General features: G+C 44.5%; 1 protein-coding gene across 2 annotated transcripts in view; it reads left to right on the top strand.

Moving 5' to 3' along the window:
- Positions 1-17,170, top strand: part of ATP9A (ATPase phospholipid transporting 9A (putative)) — a 366,971-nt gene that overhangs the window by 199,261 nt on the left and 150,540 nt on the right. For both annotated transcript variants that reach the window (XM_063958977.1, XM_063958978.1), the window contains 3 exons: positions 1,540-1,591; positions 2,335-2,429; positions 8,307-8,387. In XM_063958977.1, coding sequence (XP_063815047.1) covers positions 1,540-1,591; positions 2,335-2,429; positions 8,307-8,387 — 228 coding nt within the window. The remainder of the gene's footprint in view (positions 1-1,539; positions 1,592-2,334; positions 2,430-8,306; positions 8,388-17,170) is intronic.

Here is a 17,170-nt window from a genome sequence, read left to right as displayed (position 1 = left end):
ATGTCTCTCCTCACTCTACTCGTAAGGTAGGTCCATCTTGGGCAGCACAACGTGGTGCTTCAGCAAAACAGATATGTAAGGCAGCCACATGGTCTTCCATTAACACATTCATTAGACATTACGCCTTGGATACCTTTGCTCTCATGACGCTGAATTCGGGAGAAGGATTCTCCTGTCCAATCAGAAGCGTCCCCACCACTAAATTGCTGTGGATAACCTGTGGACCCTGCCGGAGAAATACACGTTATGGTAAGAACTTACCGTTGATAACTGTATTTCTCCTAAGTCCACAGGATCCCACCTTGACGCACCTGATTTGAGGATCCTTTTACTCACTAACCTCTTCCTTCTTGTACTGAAGGGTGTGCATGTGCATTCTTATCACCTGATTAGGGCTATCTATGATGCTCCTGCCTTGAGCTTTGGAATACAACTGATTTGCCTGAGCAAGGAGGCGGGTATATATGGACGGACCCGTTGCATGCTGGGAGACCATAAAAGCTTTGACCGATTGGTGCAAATACACTGTCGCTTCATCATATCCCATTGTTATCCTGTGGACTTAGGAGAAATACTGTTATCGACGGTAAGTTCTTACCATAACTTATATTTTTGTTCAAGTAAATAATACATTTTATATACAAAATATCGACTTTTAACAGAATGTGATGTAAAATCCCCACATCTTTCGCTCACTTTGCACAAAAAAAATCGTCACTGCTACCGATAATTGTAATGTAACTTGACGCATGCACTAACCACTGATAATCGCTCAACTGAAAATACCAGGTTCTGTGTCCATCTCTGAATCAGGCTCTGTATATAGCCACACAAATGTTCCTTAATCTAATTTTTAAGAGAGTTTAGGTACTGAAATTTCTATTCAGCTGTAAGGTGATTGTCATTTTAAATTGACAGAGGCAGAATAATGGCTTTCATACATGGTAATACATATTCAGAGAACTTTAGGTTCTCTTTACGGAATAAGTTATTTCTACTCTTCACCGACACATGGGAGTATCTTAGTGAAAAAAATTCCATGTGTAGAGAACATTTTCTGCTAATTTTGTTGTTAAAAACTACAATCTGCCATATTGTGACCTATTTCTCCTTTTACAAGATGCATAACCTAAATTGGGGCTTGAGAGAGAATCATGTTTACACCTAATTACATGATAAATAAACAGGCTCTGATAGTAAATGTGGATAATTGAAGTGATTTATTAATGTGCCCTTGTCATTTTCCATATGGTGGAGCCTTTAGAGAGATCATTTGCTCCTGGTAAAGTGATAGATTGCAATCCATTAATGATCAGCCCACAAAGTGCCTCAATACATGATGTGCGTGTGGGTGGGGACTGGTGCACTTTAATACTAAGTGGCTACACTCCTCTTATTTTAGTGTTTTGTGTGTGTGTGTGTGTGTGTGTGTGTGTGTTTTTTTTCTTGTAACCCATTCATTTTTATATATTAAAACTGCGAAAAGTTTCTAAACCATAAATAGAACTGATTTGTTTTTATATCTTTTATTTTTAATAGAATCAGAGGATACCAGCTGATATGATATTTCTAAGGACATCAGAAAAAAATGGTAACGGACCCTCACTGCTGCTCCTTCTCAAATATTATTTTTTGTGGGGTTTTATCCCTATTTTTTCCTGTGTTCGTGTATACTAAAAGTTATAAGTCCTTGTTTACTGCACAAGACGTGTCTCTGAGAAGTTAAAAGTGCTGAAAACAAATGTAAATCCCAAATTATATAGCTAAAGGCTAAAAAAATATTCTTCAGTTTTGCTTCCCAAAATACTGGTTCCGTTTCCAGCTGTAGAGGCGTCATTGAGGGGAATAGAAATTCACTAGATTTCAAGCTCTGCACATCTGTGCTTATTTCAGTCACCTTGAATGTCTATTTTATATGTTTTTTGTATTTGGTTCTTTGGAGCACTGTGCGAATTACAAATCAACTGATAAAATACAATTGGCGCTGCTTGGAGGCAGAAAGAGTTATAGAAAGGCAAATTATTAAAACCTTCAAGCACATAAATGGTTTTACCAAGCTTTAGAAGATGAGTGGTTTCCAGAGCAGATCAAGCTGTACTTTAGAGAGACACAGTAGTGGCTTGGAAAACTCAGTTCCTAACTAAAGATAGGCACACCGTAAAGTCTGTCCTGAGACTTGTAAACTTGTTAATATATAAGATGGGCATACATGGTAGACTGGTTCTTTATCTGCCATCAATATTCCATGTTTCTGTGTCATTAGCCGGAAGCAGTCGGTGATGGGGATGAGGTCTCGGTGACGTGTGAAAAGTAATTTGTGTCCCCTTTTGCTAGGCTCTTGCTTTCTGCGCACTGATCAGCTGGATGGAGAGACAGACTGGAAGCTGCGATTGCCTGTGTCCTGCACACAGAGACTTCCCACAGCCGCTGTAAGTATTCAGTGTACTTATCGCATGACATCATGCTGCTGCTGGTAATTAATAACCACCCAGCTTCTTCTGCAGGAGTCGTTCAGGGATATAAATCTATATGGCTGTAAATCTATTACACAGTGCACCAGTGTTGTTTTACAGCTCCACAGTGTATCATTGTTATGTGATGCAAAATAAAATAATAATTTGGGTAACTGAAGATACACAATAAATCATAAATAATTGTTTAATAAAATAGGATAAATGGTTCCAACAAGTTAACATGTGTACTCGTTACACTTGTGGATAAAGTTTTTTGTTTTCTACATGCTAGAGAATATATAAGCAGAGTGTTACACATGAAATAAGAGGGACAGTGCAATCAGTACATTTTTTTTTGTATAATTGTATGTAGCACTGAGAGATAAAGATCACTGTTGCACACTACCAGAGTTCTGTAGGGACACTTATATTCACTGAATAACAACCCTGCGGTACAGTTCTGTTCTGCCTGAAACCTAGGATGTAGGATTGGCAAGGTGTGACGTGTTGTTGTTTTGTTTTTGTTTTTTAAACCATTTAAGGAAGATCTGTTCAGGACATCTTAAAAGACAACCTGAGACAGTATATAGAAATACCTGTGCTGATAAAGCAAGACATCCCATTATTGTAGTCATTAGTGGTGTAGCAATATCCCCCACAGACCCAGTGATGGCTTGGGGGCACTGGCGCTGACTGGTGTGACTGATTCTGAGACAGCACTTCTGCACCTCCTGCAGCCGTGTAGTATAGCCAATAGTGCCGACTGACGCTCCTGCAGCCGCGAGTGGCGCTCAATCGGCAAGAGGTGAGGGCGGAACGCAGCGACTGTCTATGAGGAGTAACAGTTACTGTGGGCAGGCTTGTGTGTGTGTGTGTGTGGAGAGCAGCTGCAGCTGACCCATGAGTCACACGCTGTCAGCGCGTATAGCATTACCTAGAACTGCCAGGACCGATGGCGCCGCCTGCAGAAGATGCAGAAAGCTAGTAAGGTAGTCTTTTCCTGAAAGGCCACGCCCCGTGCAGTAAGACCACGCCCTTGCAGTGGTGCCGCCCCCGTTTTGAAGTGCACAAATAATTTATTTTTAAAATGTCTGGGGGGGGTGGGTGCATTTTTAACTGTTCTCATTGGAAGCCAAATTGTCTACAAACAGCCCTGTTTTAATAAAATGCCATGGAGGAGTGGGGGGATAGGTGCTAGAAACTCTTTTGGCAGAGGGGAGCAAACTTTGTTTTTATGCCACTGTCAGCCATGATCATTTTCTACAACCATGTGTATGCAATGCCTTATAGCAATTACTCTTTCACTATGGAGAAAATGCCTTGCAGCCATGGGATGTTCACAAGCAGATTGTACCATTTATCTAAACCTTTTCACTATCCTACTACATTACATTAATGTGTCTTCAGTTACATTATAGAGTATATTCAATTAGCGTCTGATCCATTCCGACATGCATTTGTCAAAATGGATCCGACAACCCCTATTCAATCTCATCTCAATTCGACTTTTTCAGAGGGGGGAAGGGGAGCCGCGGGGAGACCAGCGGGGACAGCCGCCGGCAGACGGAGGAGATCAGCGCTGCAGGAGGTTGTCACACAGCCGCCCGACCTCACGGCAGTGTCCACCCGGCTCCAGCAAGTGTGACCTAACTTGCTGGAGCCGGGTGGAAGCTGCCGTGAGCGGCGCGGCTGTGTGACATCCTGCTGCAACGCTGTGCTGTAGCACTGATCTCCCCTGTATGCCCGCGGCTCTCCCCCCCTCCTCCTGTGGGTCCCACATCTCAGACCGATATTTTTTTATATCTGACTGAGATGGTCGAAAAGGGGGCCAAAACCTGGTGGTTTTGGCCCCGTTTTCGACACAAGCACATGGATCGGCAGCTATTCCGCCGATCCATGTGCTTTTCGACAAGTCGAATTCCTTAACTTGTCGAATATATTGAATAGGTTGGAACCCCTTCCGACTTACAAAAAAGTCGGAACTGCCGTCTTTTCGACAGGCGGCAGCTTTCAACGTCAATTGAATATACCCCTATGTCTTTATTTATTGCTCAGTGCTTATTATGATAGATTTGTTTTGTTGAGATATGGAGATTTATATTGGAATGGGAACTTTGTGGCAAACAGACCATAAGCACATTTCTTTATTTTTATTTTTATTTTTGTATTTATTTTATTTTAGTTTTTTTGTTGTAACTCGAGAAACACCACTATAGATCTAGGTAAACCGCTGCAACAAGAATTCTATACAGTCTTCTTTGACATTTACAAAACATAATTTTTTTGAACAACATCACCAGCAGAAGAATGATAAGATTTTAGAGTACTGGAAGTAGACTTCATTTTCTGCAACGTCCAGGGTCTATTGCAGTGGTTCCCAAAGTTTTTTTGAATCACGGCGCCCTAATGTATCAGAATTTTTTTCATGGCAAACCTAGGCCAAAAGTTTCTTATTAAGAAAATTAGAAATAAATATTAAGTAAATTGTGTTTTTATATGTCATCCTTAGGTTCAATTGTGTGGTGAGAGGCAGGATTTTCTTCTGTTTATCCACATGTTTTATGATTGACAGCCACCAACACTGGCTTTGCCTATTACATTGACCATAATTTATTTAATTATTTATTTATTAACAGTTTCTTATATAGTGCAGCATATTCCGTTGCGCTTTACAATTAGAACAACAGTAATAGAACAATACTGGGTAAAAACAGACAGACATAGAGGTAGGAAGACCCTGCTCGCACGCTTACAGTCTGTCCTGGACCACTAATCCGAGGCACCCCCTGCAAGTGTCCTGAGGCACAGAAACACTGGTCTGTTGGTTGGAAAGTAGCAACGGCAGACTGCTGCTGTAATAAATATTCTGTACTGTCTACGGGTTGGGTATGGGTGTCCGGCGTTTGGGATCCTGCCAGTCATCATACAGACGCCGGGATCCCGGGGTTTAGAATGCCAGCGGAGGGGGGTGGGGGTGGGCGCACAACAAAACCCCTTGCTGTACACCCACGAGTGAGAATAGGATTTTGAGTTTTTGGGATGCAGGCGTCGGTATTGTGACTGGTGGTCTACAAACTACATCCCCTGTTTACCATGCATATTACAGTCATTTCTTCCTCAGCGTTACTGGTGTCTGCTCAGCCAGTGCTGCTTTGACAGTTTAATACTTATTGCCCAAAAATCCCTTGATTTATTTACTCATGCACCGACCCATTAACCCCATATTATGCTAACCATGGGTGCAACTTAAATGGAGCATCAGTGGTTCGCTTTACTTCATCTGTCAGCAATAAATCCATGTCCTGGGGCTGTCCAGATGTTTTATCTTTTCAGATTACACTAAGGACAGAGACCAGAATAACTGCATACATTGCGGCTATGGGGAGATGTTTATCTTTGCCACCCCTTCCAGAATTTGTCTAGTGTTTCACTTCTTAGTAGGGGAGCCTTCAAGTATTGGCCCCTCTTTATTACATACCATGAGCATCTATTCTGTACAGATGTTTCTCCTAGGATAAATCTATTGCCTCGTCTGATGCTGTTCTGTCGCTTTTTCTCTCAGAGCATCACATTTTTGCCTTCTGAAAAATATCTTGTTCTATCTTTATACTTTACTATAGAGGAATAAAACTCAGAGGCTCACACCAGCGGTTCCTTAATCTGTAATGATCAACATATCCGTCTAAAATAGGCTATTCAGTTCTATGAAACAGATTTGTTCTTTATGAATATATTAATAGTTATATATTCTTTGCTAGCCTGCACTACTGCAATATATAAAGTATATGTTACACTTCCTAATGAATTGATTGGCTGCATTCGCCTAAAGAGTATCTATACCCCTCACAATGGCTGCCCCAAGTTATAAGAAAATGACTGAAATGTGTCTCACTCTGTGTGTAAAGTATACTTTAGTTGTTTATAATTGTTGGAAGTTTGATGGGTAAGAATTTTAAAAGGGAAACAAAGTGCATGCCAAAGTGTGTGTATGTATACAGTACATTATATTTATTTACTTTAATAATACTGCTCTTACATTTTTCTTATACACGCTCTTCAGATTGCTACTAAATTATATATCACATTGAAGCCATTGTAGATACTCGGATTGATTGCTACAGTGGAGGGATATTATAAAAACAAAAAGAGATTGCTCTGGGTGATTTACTTTTTGTTCCACTGTTTATTTATTTATTTATTTTTTCATTTTAGGATTAGCAAGTAAATACTGTAGAATGTAGATCTTAGCAGCTCGTACAGCTGCTAACAGAGTCCATCATTCCATCCAGTCACAAGGACACACTGTAAAACTAAAACCAATATGTAGAACTCAAACTCCATACCATAGATACACAATTTTCTGAATAATTATTTCTGTATTAAGATGTAATGATATCACAGGGTCATTAAGCGGGTGGTCTTCAGTATGCCGGCTGTCGGGATCCCGGCGCACAGTATACTGGCGCCGGAATCCCGACAGCCGGCATACGACACTTATTTTCCCTCGTGGGGGTCCACAACCCCCCTGGAGGGAGAATAAAATAGCGCGCCACCCTGCCCGCAAGGGGCTCATTTGCGCTCGCCACACTGTCAGTAAGCCGGCGGTCGGGCTCCCGGCGCCGATATGCTGGTCGCCGGGAGCCCGACCGCCGGCATACCATACCACACCCCATTAAGCAGCTTATTTATTACCAGTTATTTATATAGCGCACACATATTGCGCAGTGCTTTTATAGAGAATATTTTGGCCATTCACATCAGTCCCTGCCACAGTGGAGTTTACAATCTATATTCCCTACCACATTTACACGCACATACATTCACGCTAGGGTTAATTTTTGTTGTTGGAATCCAGTTAACCTACCAGTATATTTTTCAATTGTGGGAGGAAACTGGAGGCAACCCACGCAAGTACGGGGAGAATATACAAACTCCACACCATTGGCTGACAGTGGGAATGTAACCCATGACTTCAGTGTTGTGAGGCAGTAATGCTAACCATTACACCATTTGTTATTCCACGATTCAGCATAGAGCTATTGCAGGACTTTACAAAGTCTGCCTCCGCAGGGTGCTATGCCCCATTCTCTGTCCTAGCCTGCTCTTCACAGTTGCATTACTAGGAGGAGGCGTGGCCATGCTGAGCCTGCTGGTACATCCCCAACTCCTCCCAGTAATGCATCTGTGAAGAGCCGGCTAGGGATGGAGCATACCACGCTGTGGCAGCCGACTTTTTAAAGGAGAAGTTTCCGCGGGGATCCGCAGGTAAGCACTCCCTCTCCCTAGTGTGCCTGCATCTCTGTCATAGTGGGAGGGGGGGAAGCATGCTTCCCCCTTGTGAAGGTTGGAGTGGCAGTTATCACCGTAAACGTCAACAACTTGATAATGCATTTTAGCTGCTGATGTGACCCTTAGACACACAAATCTGATCACACTACGCACCTTAATGTTTGGCCATGTATCCGCCAGCCCTGCCATCTTACATCTGATGTTAGGACAGTATGACTGATACGATACGCAGTGTAAGTGCTGTGAGGGGAAGCAGTGGTCTTCCTGCTCTAGCATTGTGGGAACTTAAAAAAAAATAGAGAACATTACACACGTGAGAGGTCTTACCTTACTAAATGAACCACCCCCTTGTATATAATAATGATAAACAGAACAAGCATATTTATTGGATTTTACAGCTAAACATATAAGGAACAAAAATGCCTGCTTAAGTGTTTTTTAATGTCATTTTATTTTATGGTTTAAATAATTGATGTAAATTGTACAGACCAATGAAAACGTATTAAGTGCCACAATCTAAAGGAAAACCATTACAGTCTATACTTACATGTTCTTACCTTGTAGGACTTGCTCCAGATCCGATCTTATGTGTATGCAGAAGAACCCAATATTGACATCCATAATTTTGCTGGAACATTCACAAGGGTGAGCCTTGTTTAAACCCCTAGATTTTACTATTGTGTTTTTGAGTGAAATAAGACATCATTGCATTTCTGTCTGCGTGTACAAATTTCAATATTAGACAGTTGGTTAGTATCCACCACCGTGAACGTTCTCTCATATGGCTTCACACTGAGTAGAGGAATGAAATAATCATGACAGTTTAAGCTTAGCACTTGGGAAACCTGTTCCTAAGGTTGCATTTCATATATAACGTCCTTTTGGGCTTGTTCAATGAAATTGTCGCTTGAAAAACATTTTCAAATATCAAAAAACGAAATCTATCAAAAATAACTATTATTCCTATAATAAAGGAGTATAAAAAGGCAAAATGTTCCTATTATGTTAACTTGAATAATAAACGCTAACTTAATACTAACAGAAAATACACAAACGTAATGCAGGTGTTTTCATTGTAAATATGCTTTTGTGAACATCTGGCCATTCCTTTTTACATCATACTTTTGTATTCTATCATTTTTCTGTCCCTTGAATACTGTAATATGTGACAGCACTAAGATGTACTATGAAGCATCATTGTATACAGTGCACTATAATGGCACAGAGAGGCCTAATACAGACGTGGACAGATTTTTTGCTACCCTCACAGCGCATTGAAACATTACTCCTGAAAAGTTATTAAATTAAAAGCTACTTTTTCATGTATACATGCATGCCTTTGGTATTTCTTAGAAAAAAGCAAATTTACTGTGAAAAGAGATACATTATTGCTTATTCCCCAAAGGTATTATAAAATGGCCTATACAGATTTCTTTTTACACCTTAGAAAAATAATAAGTAATTAGATTATAGTGATACATCAAACTAATTGCCTTCTTGAATTAGCGTCATGTCTTTAATCTTCTAATCAGTCATTAAGCATAATTAAATGAAGAAAAGTAGTCCTCTGCTGTTTGGTATCACAGTGCGCACCACACTGAACATGAACCAAAAATGGCAAAGGAGTGAATTTTCTGAGGAAATCAGAAAGATAATTATAAACAAGCACGTTAAAGATAAAGTCTTTAGTGCCATGTCCACATATCTTGATTTCTCTATCGTCCTAGTGGATGCTGGGGTTCCTGAAAGGACCATGGGGAATAGCGGCTCCGCAGGAGACAGGGCACAAAAAGTAAAGCTTTTCCAGATCAGGTGGTGTGCACTGGCTCCTCCCCCTATGACCCTCCTCCAGACTCCAGTTAGATTTTTGTGCCCGGCCGAGAAGGGTGCAATCTAGGTGGCTCTCCTAAAGAGCTGCTTAGAAAAAGTTTAGCTTAGGTTTTTTATTTTACAGTGAGTCCTGCTGGCAACAGGATCACTGCAACGAGGGACTGAGGGGAGAAGAAGTGAACTCACCTGCGTGCAGGATGGATTGGCTTCTTGGCTACTGGACATCAGCTCCAGAGGGACGATCACAGGTACAGCCTGGATGGTCACCGGAGCCGCGCCGCCGGCCCCCTTGCAGATGCTGAAGTCAGAAGAGGTCCAGAATCGGCGGCTGAAGACTCCTGCAGTCTTCTAAAGGTAGCGCACAGCACTGCAGCTGTGCGCCATTTTCCTCTCAGCACACTTCACACGCAGTCACTGAGGGTGCAGGGCGCTTGGGGGGGGCGCCCTGGGAGGCAAATGTAACCTATATAAAGGCTAAAAATACCTCACATATAGCCCCCAGAGGCTATATGGAGATATTTAACCCCTGCCTGGATTCACTAAATAGCGGGAGACGAGCCCGCCGGAAAAGGGGCGGGGCCTATCTCCTCAGCACACGGCGCCATTTCCTCTCACAGCTCCGCTGGTCAGGACGGCTCCCAGGTCTCTCCCCTGCACTGCACTACAGAAACAGGGTAAAACAGAGAAGGGGGGCAAATTTATGGCGATATTTTGATATATATAAAGCAGCTATAAGGGAGCACTTATTATAAGGCTATCCCTGTTATATATAGCGCTTTTGGTGTGTGCTGGCAAACTCTCCCTCTGTCTCCCCAAAGGGCTAGTGGGTCCTGTCTTCGTTAGGAGCATTCCCTGTGTGTCTGCTGTGTGTCGGTACGTGTGTGTCGACATGTATGAGGACGATATTGGTGTGGAGGCGGAGCAATTGCCAAATATGAGGATGTCACCCCCTAGGGAGTCGACACCAGAATGGATGCCTTTATTTATGGAACTACGGGATAGTGTCAACACGCTAAAGCAGTCGTTTGACGACATGAGACGGCCGGACAATCAATTAGTGCCTGTCCAGGCGACTCAAACACCGTCAGGGGCTGTGAAACGCCCTTTGCCTCAGTCGGTCGACACAGACCCAGACACAGGCACTGACTCCAGTGGTGACGGTGACGAATCAACCGTATTTTCCAGTAGGGCCACACGTTATATGATTTTGGCAATGAAGGAGGCGTTACATTTAGCTGATACTACAGGTACCACTAAACAGGGTATTATGTGGGGTGTGAAAAAACTACCTATAGTTTTTCCTGAATCAGAAGAATTAAATGACGTGTGTAATGAAGCGTGGGTTGCCCCTGATAAAAAGCTGATAATTTCAAAGAAATTATTGGCATTATACCCTTTCCCGCCAGAGGTTAGGGAGCGCTGGGAAACACCTCCTAGGGTGGACAAGGCGCTAACACGCTTATCTAAACAAGTGGCGTTACCCTCTCCTGAGACGGCCGCACTTAAAGATCCATCAGATAGGAGGATGGAAAATATCCAAAAAAGTATATACACACATGCAGGTGTTATACTACGACCAGCTATAGCGACTGCCTGGATGTGCAGTGCTGGGGTAGTTTGGTCAGAGTCCCTGATTGAAAATATTGATACCCTGGACAGGGACAATATTTTACGGTCGTTAGAACAAATAAAGGATGCATTTCTTTATATGCGTGATGCACAGAGGGATATCTGCACACTGGCATCACGGGTAAGTGCTATGTCCATTTCGGCCAGAAGAGCTTTATGGACGCGACAGTGGACAGGCGATGCGGATTCAAAACGACATATGGAAGTTTTGCCGTATAAAGGGGAGGAGTTATTTGGAGTCGGTCTATCAGATTTGGTGGCCACGGCTACAGCCGGGAAATCCACCTTTCTACCTCAAGTCACTCCCCAACAGAAAAAGGCACCGACTTTTCAACCGCAGCCCTTTCGTTCCTTTAAAAATAAGAGAGCAAAGGGCTATTCATATCTGCCACGAGGCAGAGGTCGAGGGAAGAGACAGCAACAGGCAGCTCCTTCCCAGGAACAGAAGCCTTCCCCGGCTTCTACAAAAGCCTCAGCATGACGCTGGGGCTTCTCAAGCGGACTCGGGGACGGTGGGTGGTCGTCTCAAAAATTACAGCGCGCAGTGGGCTCACTCGCAGGTAGATCCCTGGATCCTGCAGATAATATCTCAGGGGTACAGGTTGGAATTAGAGACAGATCCTCCTCGCCGTTTCCTGAAGTCTGCTTTACCAACGTCCCCCTCCGAAAGGGAGACGGTTTTGGAAGCCATTCACAAGCTGTACTCTCAGCAGGTGATAGTCAAGGTACCTCTTCTACAACAAGGGAAGGGGTATTATTCCACTCTTTTTGTGGTACCGAAGCCGGATGGCTCGGTAAGGCCTATTCTAAATCTGAAGTCCTTGAACCTGTACATAAAGAAGTTCAAGTTCAAGATGGAGTCACTCAGAGCAGTGATAGCGAACCTGGAAGAGGGGGACTTTATGGTATCCTTGGACATCAAGGATGCGTATCTCCACGTTCCAATTTACCCCTCACACCAGGGGTACCTCAGGTTCGTTGTACAAAACTGTCACTATCAGTTTCAGACGCTGCCGTTCGGATTGTCCACGGCACCTCGGGTCTTTACAAAGGTAATGGCCGAGATGATGATTCTTCTTCGAAGAAAAGGCATATTAATTATCCCATACTTGGACGATCTCCTAATAAGGGCAAGGTCCAGAGAACAGCTAGAGATGGGATTAGCACTGTCTCAAGAAGTGCTAAAACAGCACGGGTGGATTCTGAATATTCCAAAATCCCAGTTAATGCCGACAACTCGTCTGCTGTTCCTAGGGATGATTCTGGACACGGTTCAGAAAAAGGTTTTTCTCCCGGAGGAAAAAGCCAAGGAGTTATCCGAGCTTGTCAGGAACCTCCTAAAACCAGGAAAGGTGTCTGTACATCAATGCACAAGAGTCCTGGGAAAAATGGCAGGGTCGCATCTTCAGATGCACCTGCGGATAACCCTGTCTCCAAGGACAAGGGTGTCTCTTCTGTGGTGGTTGCAGAGTGCTCATCTATTGGAGGGCCGCAGATTCGGCATACAGGATTGGATCCTGGTGACCACGGACGCCAGCCTGAGAGGCTGGGGAGCAGTCACACAAGGAAGAAACTTCCAGGGAGTATGGACGAGCCTGGAAACGTCTCTTCACATAAACATTCTGGAACTAAGAGCAATATACAATGCTCTAAGCCAGGCAGAACCTCTGCTTCAGGGAAAACCGGTGTTGATCCAGTCGGACAACATCACGGCAGTCGCCCATGTGAACAGACAGGGCGGCACAAGAAGCAGGAGTGCAATGGCAGAAGCTGCAAGGATTCTTCGCTGGGCAGAGAATCATGTGATAGCACTGTCAGCAGTGTTCATCCCGGGAGTGGACAACTGGGAAGCAGACTTCCTCAGCAGACACGATCTTCACCCGGGAGAGTGGGGACTTCATCCAGAAGTCTTCCACTTGCTGGTAACCCGTTGGAAAAGACCAATGGTGGACATGATGGCGTCTCGCCTCAACAAAAAACTGGACAGGTATTGCGCCAGGTCAAGAGATCCGCAGGCAATAGCTGTGGACGCGCTGGTAACGCCTTGGGTGTACCAGTCGGTGTATGTGTTTCCTCCTCTGCCTCTCATACCAAAAGTATTGAGAATTATACGGCAAAGAGGCGTAAGGACGATACTAGTGGTTCCGGATTGGCCAAGAAGGACTTGGTACCCGGAACTTCAAGAGATGATCACGGAAGATCCGTGGCCTCTACCTCTAAGGAGGGACTTGCTTCAGCAGGGTCCCTGTCTGTTTCAAGACTTACCGCGGCTGCGTTTGACGGCATGGCGGTTGAACGCCGGATCCTAAAGGAAAAAGGCATGCCGGAAGAAGTCATTCCTACTTTGATTAAAGCAAGGAAGGAAGTAACCGTGCAACATTATCACCGAATTTGGCGAAAATATGTTGCGTGGTGCGAAGATCGGAGTGCTCCGACGGAGGAATTTCAACTGGGTCGATTCCTACATTTCCTGCAATCAGGATTGTCTATGGGTCTCAAATTGGGATCTATTAAGGTTCAAATTTCGGCCCTGTCGATTTTCTTTCAAAAAGAATTGGCTTCAGTCCCTGAAGTCCAGACCTTTGTTAAGGGAGTGCTACATATACAGCCTCCTGTGGTGCCTCCAGTGGCACCGTGGGATCTCAATGTGGTTTTGGACTTTCTAAAATCTCATTGGTTTGAACCACTAAAGAAGGTGGATTTGAAATATCTCACATGGAAAGTGACCATGCTTCTAGCCCTGGCTTCGGCCAGGAGAGTGTCAGAACTGGCAGCTTTATCTTACAAAAGCCCATATCTGATTTTCCATTCGGACAGGGCAGAACTGCGGACTCGTCCGCATTTTCTCCCTAAGGTGGTGTCAGCATTTCATCTGAACCAGCCTATTGTAGTGCCTGCGGCTACAAGTGACTTGGAGGACTCCAAGTTACTGGACGTTGTCAGAGCATTAAAAATATATATTGCAAGGACAGCTGGAGTCAGAAAATCTGACTCGTTGTTTATATTGTATGCACCCAACAAGATGGGTGCTCCTGCGTCTAAGCAGACGATTGCTCGTTGGATCTGTAGCACAATCCAACTTGCACATTCTGTGGCAGGCCTGCCACAGCCTAAATCTGTAAAGGCCCACTCCACAAGGAAGGTGGGCTCATCTTGGGCGGCTGCCCGAGGGGTCTCGGCATTACAACTTTGCCGAGCAGCTACGTGGTCAGGGGAGAACACGTTTGTAAAATTTTACAAATTTGATACTCTGGCTAAGGAGGACCTGGAGTTCTCTCATTCGGTGCTGCAGAGTCACCCGCACTCTCCCGCCCGTTTGGGAGCTTTGGTATAATCCCCATGGTCCTTTCAGGAACCCCAGCATCCACTAGGACGATAGAGAAAATAAGATTTTACTTACCGATAAATCTATTTCTCGGAGTCCGTAGTGGATGCTGGGCGCCCATCCCAAGTGCGGATTATCTGCAATAATTGTACATAGTTATTGTTAACTAATTCGGGTTATTGTTGAAGGAAGCCATCTTTCAGAGGCTCCGCTGTTATCATACTGTTAACTGGGTTTAGATCACAAGTTGTACGGTGTGATTGGTGTGGCTGGTATGAGTCTTACCCGGGATTCAAAATCCTCCCTTATTGTGTACGCTCGTCCGGGCACAGTACCTAACTGGAGTCTGGAGGAGGGTCATAGGGGGAGGAGCCAGTGCACACCACCTGATCTGGAAAAGCTTTACTTTTTGTGCCCTGTCTCCTGCGGAGCCGCTATTCCCCATGGTCCTTTCAGGAACCCCAGCATCCACTACGGACTCCGAGAAATAGATTTATCGGTAAGTAAAATCTTATTGTTTCTGTGAATACTTCCAAAGAGATACAAGCTGAACTCCAAGGTCAAGGTATGTCAGTGTCTGATCGTACCATACGACTCTTTTGGCCGGCAGTGGGCTCCATGGATGAAGACCCAGGAGGGCTGCTAAAGTGCGTATTGACACAATGCTCCTGGGAGACTAGCCTTTAAACAGATGAGTTAAAGCTAGAGTTTTTGGCAAGTCACGTCAGCTCTTTGTTCATGGAAGAAAATATTTAAGCTTTCAAAGAAAAGATCACCAGTGAAATATGGAGGAGGCTCGATTATATTTTGGGGCTGTTTTCCTGCGTCTTGCACGGTGCAACTTGAATCTATGCAGGGAACATGAAAATGTTAAGACTGTCAAGGAGCGCAGGAGCAAAACATACTTTCACAGTGTTAGAAAGCTATGTGGCAGGACATGGATCCTCCAACAGTATAATGATTTAAAAGTCACAGCTGAAAGCACCCAAGAATGGATGAGAACAAAACATTGAACTATTCTGAAGTGGCCTTCTATGAGCCCTGATCTGAGTTCTATTGTCTCTGGAACACCTGACACAGCTGAAGCAAACTACCTGTAGATAGGATCACAAGTCTCATTGAGAGCTACAGAAATCGCTTGATTGCAGTGATTGCCTCTAAAGGTTGTGCAACAAAATATTAGGTTACAAGGTTCCAGTGCGGAACTAGAGAGTGGTTGGCCCAGGTGAATCAATATGTATTGTGCCCCCTCCAAATAGGAACATCGTGCCCCCCTAAAAAATGGTCCATGGTCTTATTGTGTAGGGGTGGGACCACCCAATAGTACTCCCAGTTCAAATTATGCCATACCGTACTGCTTCTTATACACTTATGCCACGCAGTATTGCTCCTTATACATGTTACGCCATGCCGTATTGTCCTTATATACCTTGCGCCACACAGTATTGCTTGTTATACATGTTACGCCATGCCATATTGCTCCTTTATACACCTTAGGCCACACATTATTGCCCCTCATACATATTACGCCACACAATATTTCTCCTTTCTGCTGCGGGGTACACTGGGCTCCACAAGGATTCACATCCGAGGCACCAACAGGCTCAAAGCTTTTGACTTTTCCCAAGATGCACAGCGTCGCCTCCTCTATAACCCCGCCTCCATGCACAGGGAGCTCAGTTTGTAAGTTGGTGCCATGCAGTATGCAGGCACTTAACAGGAGGCTGCCTTAAGCAGCCTATTCAGAGCTTCATTTTTACAGAAAGAAGAAGATATTCTTGTAAGAAGACTACAGGGCTGCTGCAGGCAAAATCTTTTAGACTTCCCAGCATGCAGCTCCATCACCCCCAGCTGCGCTGTATACTCCCGCGCCCTGGTTGCCGGGTCACTGCAGCGGAGGCGCCGACTTCTAACAGTGAGTCTCACACACGCTGCCGTCTCCCAGATCGTTGGGTTGCAGACAAGCGGGAGGTAAGGGGCTCCTGTGCCGCACTTTACCGCGATCCAGCGCGGCCGTGGACACTGAATACTGGGCAGCCGCTCCACTAGCCACCAGGGTTGACTTTTGGGCACAGGTCAGGGGGATATAATAAAAATACCCTCCATTTTTACACTGCCCGCACACCCGGTGGGGATGCCAGCGGGGGGAGCAGGTCGGACCTGAGGCCCCTCTCCCCCAGCCCCAGGGCGCCATTTCAGCAATGTTACCGCCCTGGAGCTGCTTCCCTCTCCCTCACTCCCGGTCTGCAGCCATTACAGACAGAGCCTCGCTGTTCCTGAGACTGCTAGGGCAAATCCTCCTCTGTGGAACCACCTGACTGCCAGTGCTGAGCTTCCTACAGGACACTTGAGTATTCTGCCTGTCACTGGGACAGTGTTAGTTAAGAAAAAGTGCATACATTCAGGGTTGTGTGGTACAAACACCCTGTGATATACATCCAGTGTTTACTGTGTATTGTTATATCTATTGTCATATAGCCATACTGAGTATTACTTTGTAATACTCAGTATGGCTATATGACAACCTGAGGCATCATAAGACCCACCTTGGGCTACATTTTCCACATTGTTAAACACGCTTGTGACTAAATTAACGCCCCCTGTGGGACCACCTGTGCCACTGCCACAGTTTATGGTCCCTGCT

Source organism: Pseudophryne corroboree, chromosome 3, assembly GCF_028390025.1.
Source record: "Pseudophryne corroboree isolate aPseCor3 chromosome 3, aPseCor3.hap2, whole genome shotgun sequence".
NCBI classification, from domain to species: domain Eukaryota; kingdom Metazoa; phylum Chordata; class Amphibia; order Anura; family Myobatrachidae; genus Pseudophryne; species Pseudophryne corroboree.
This window is presented reverse-complemented; position numbering and strand designations above follow the sequence as displayed.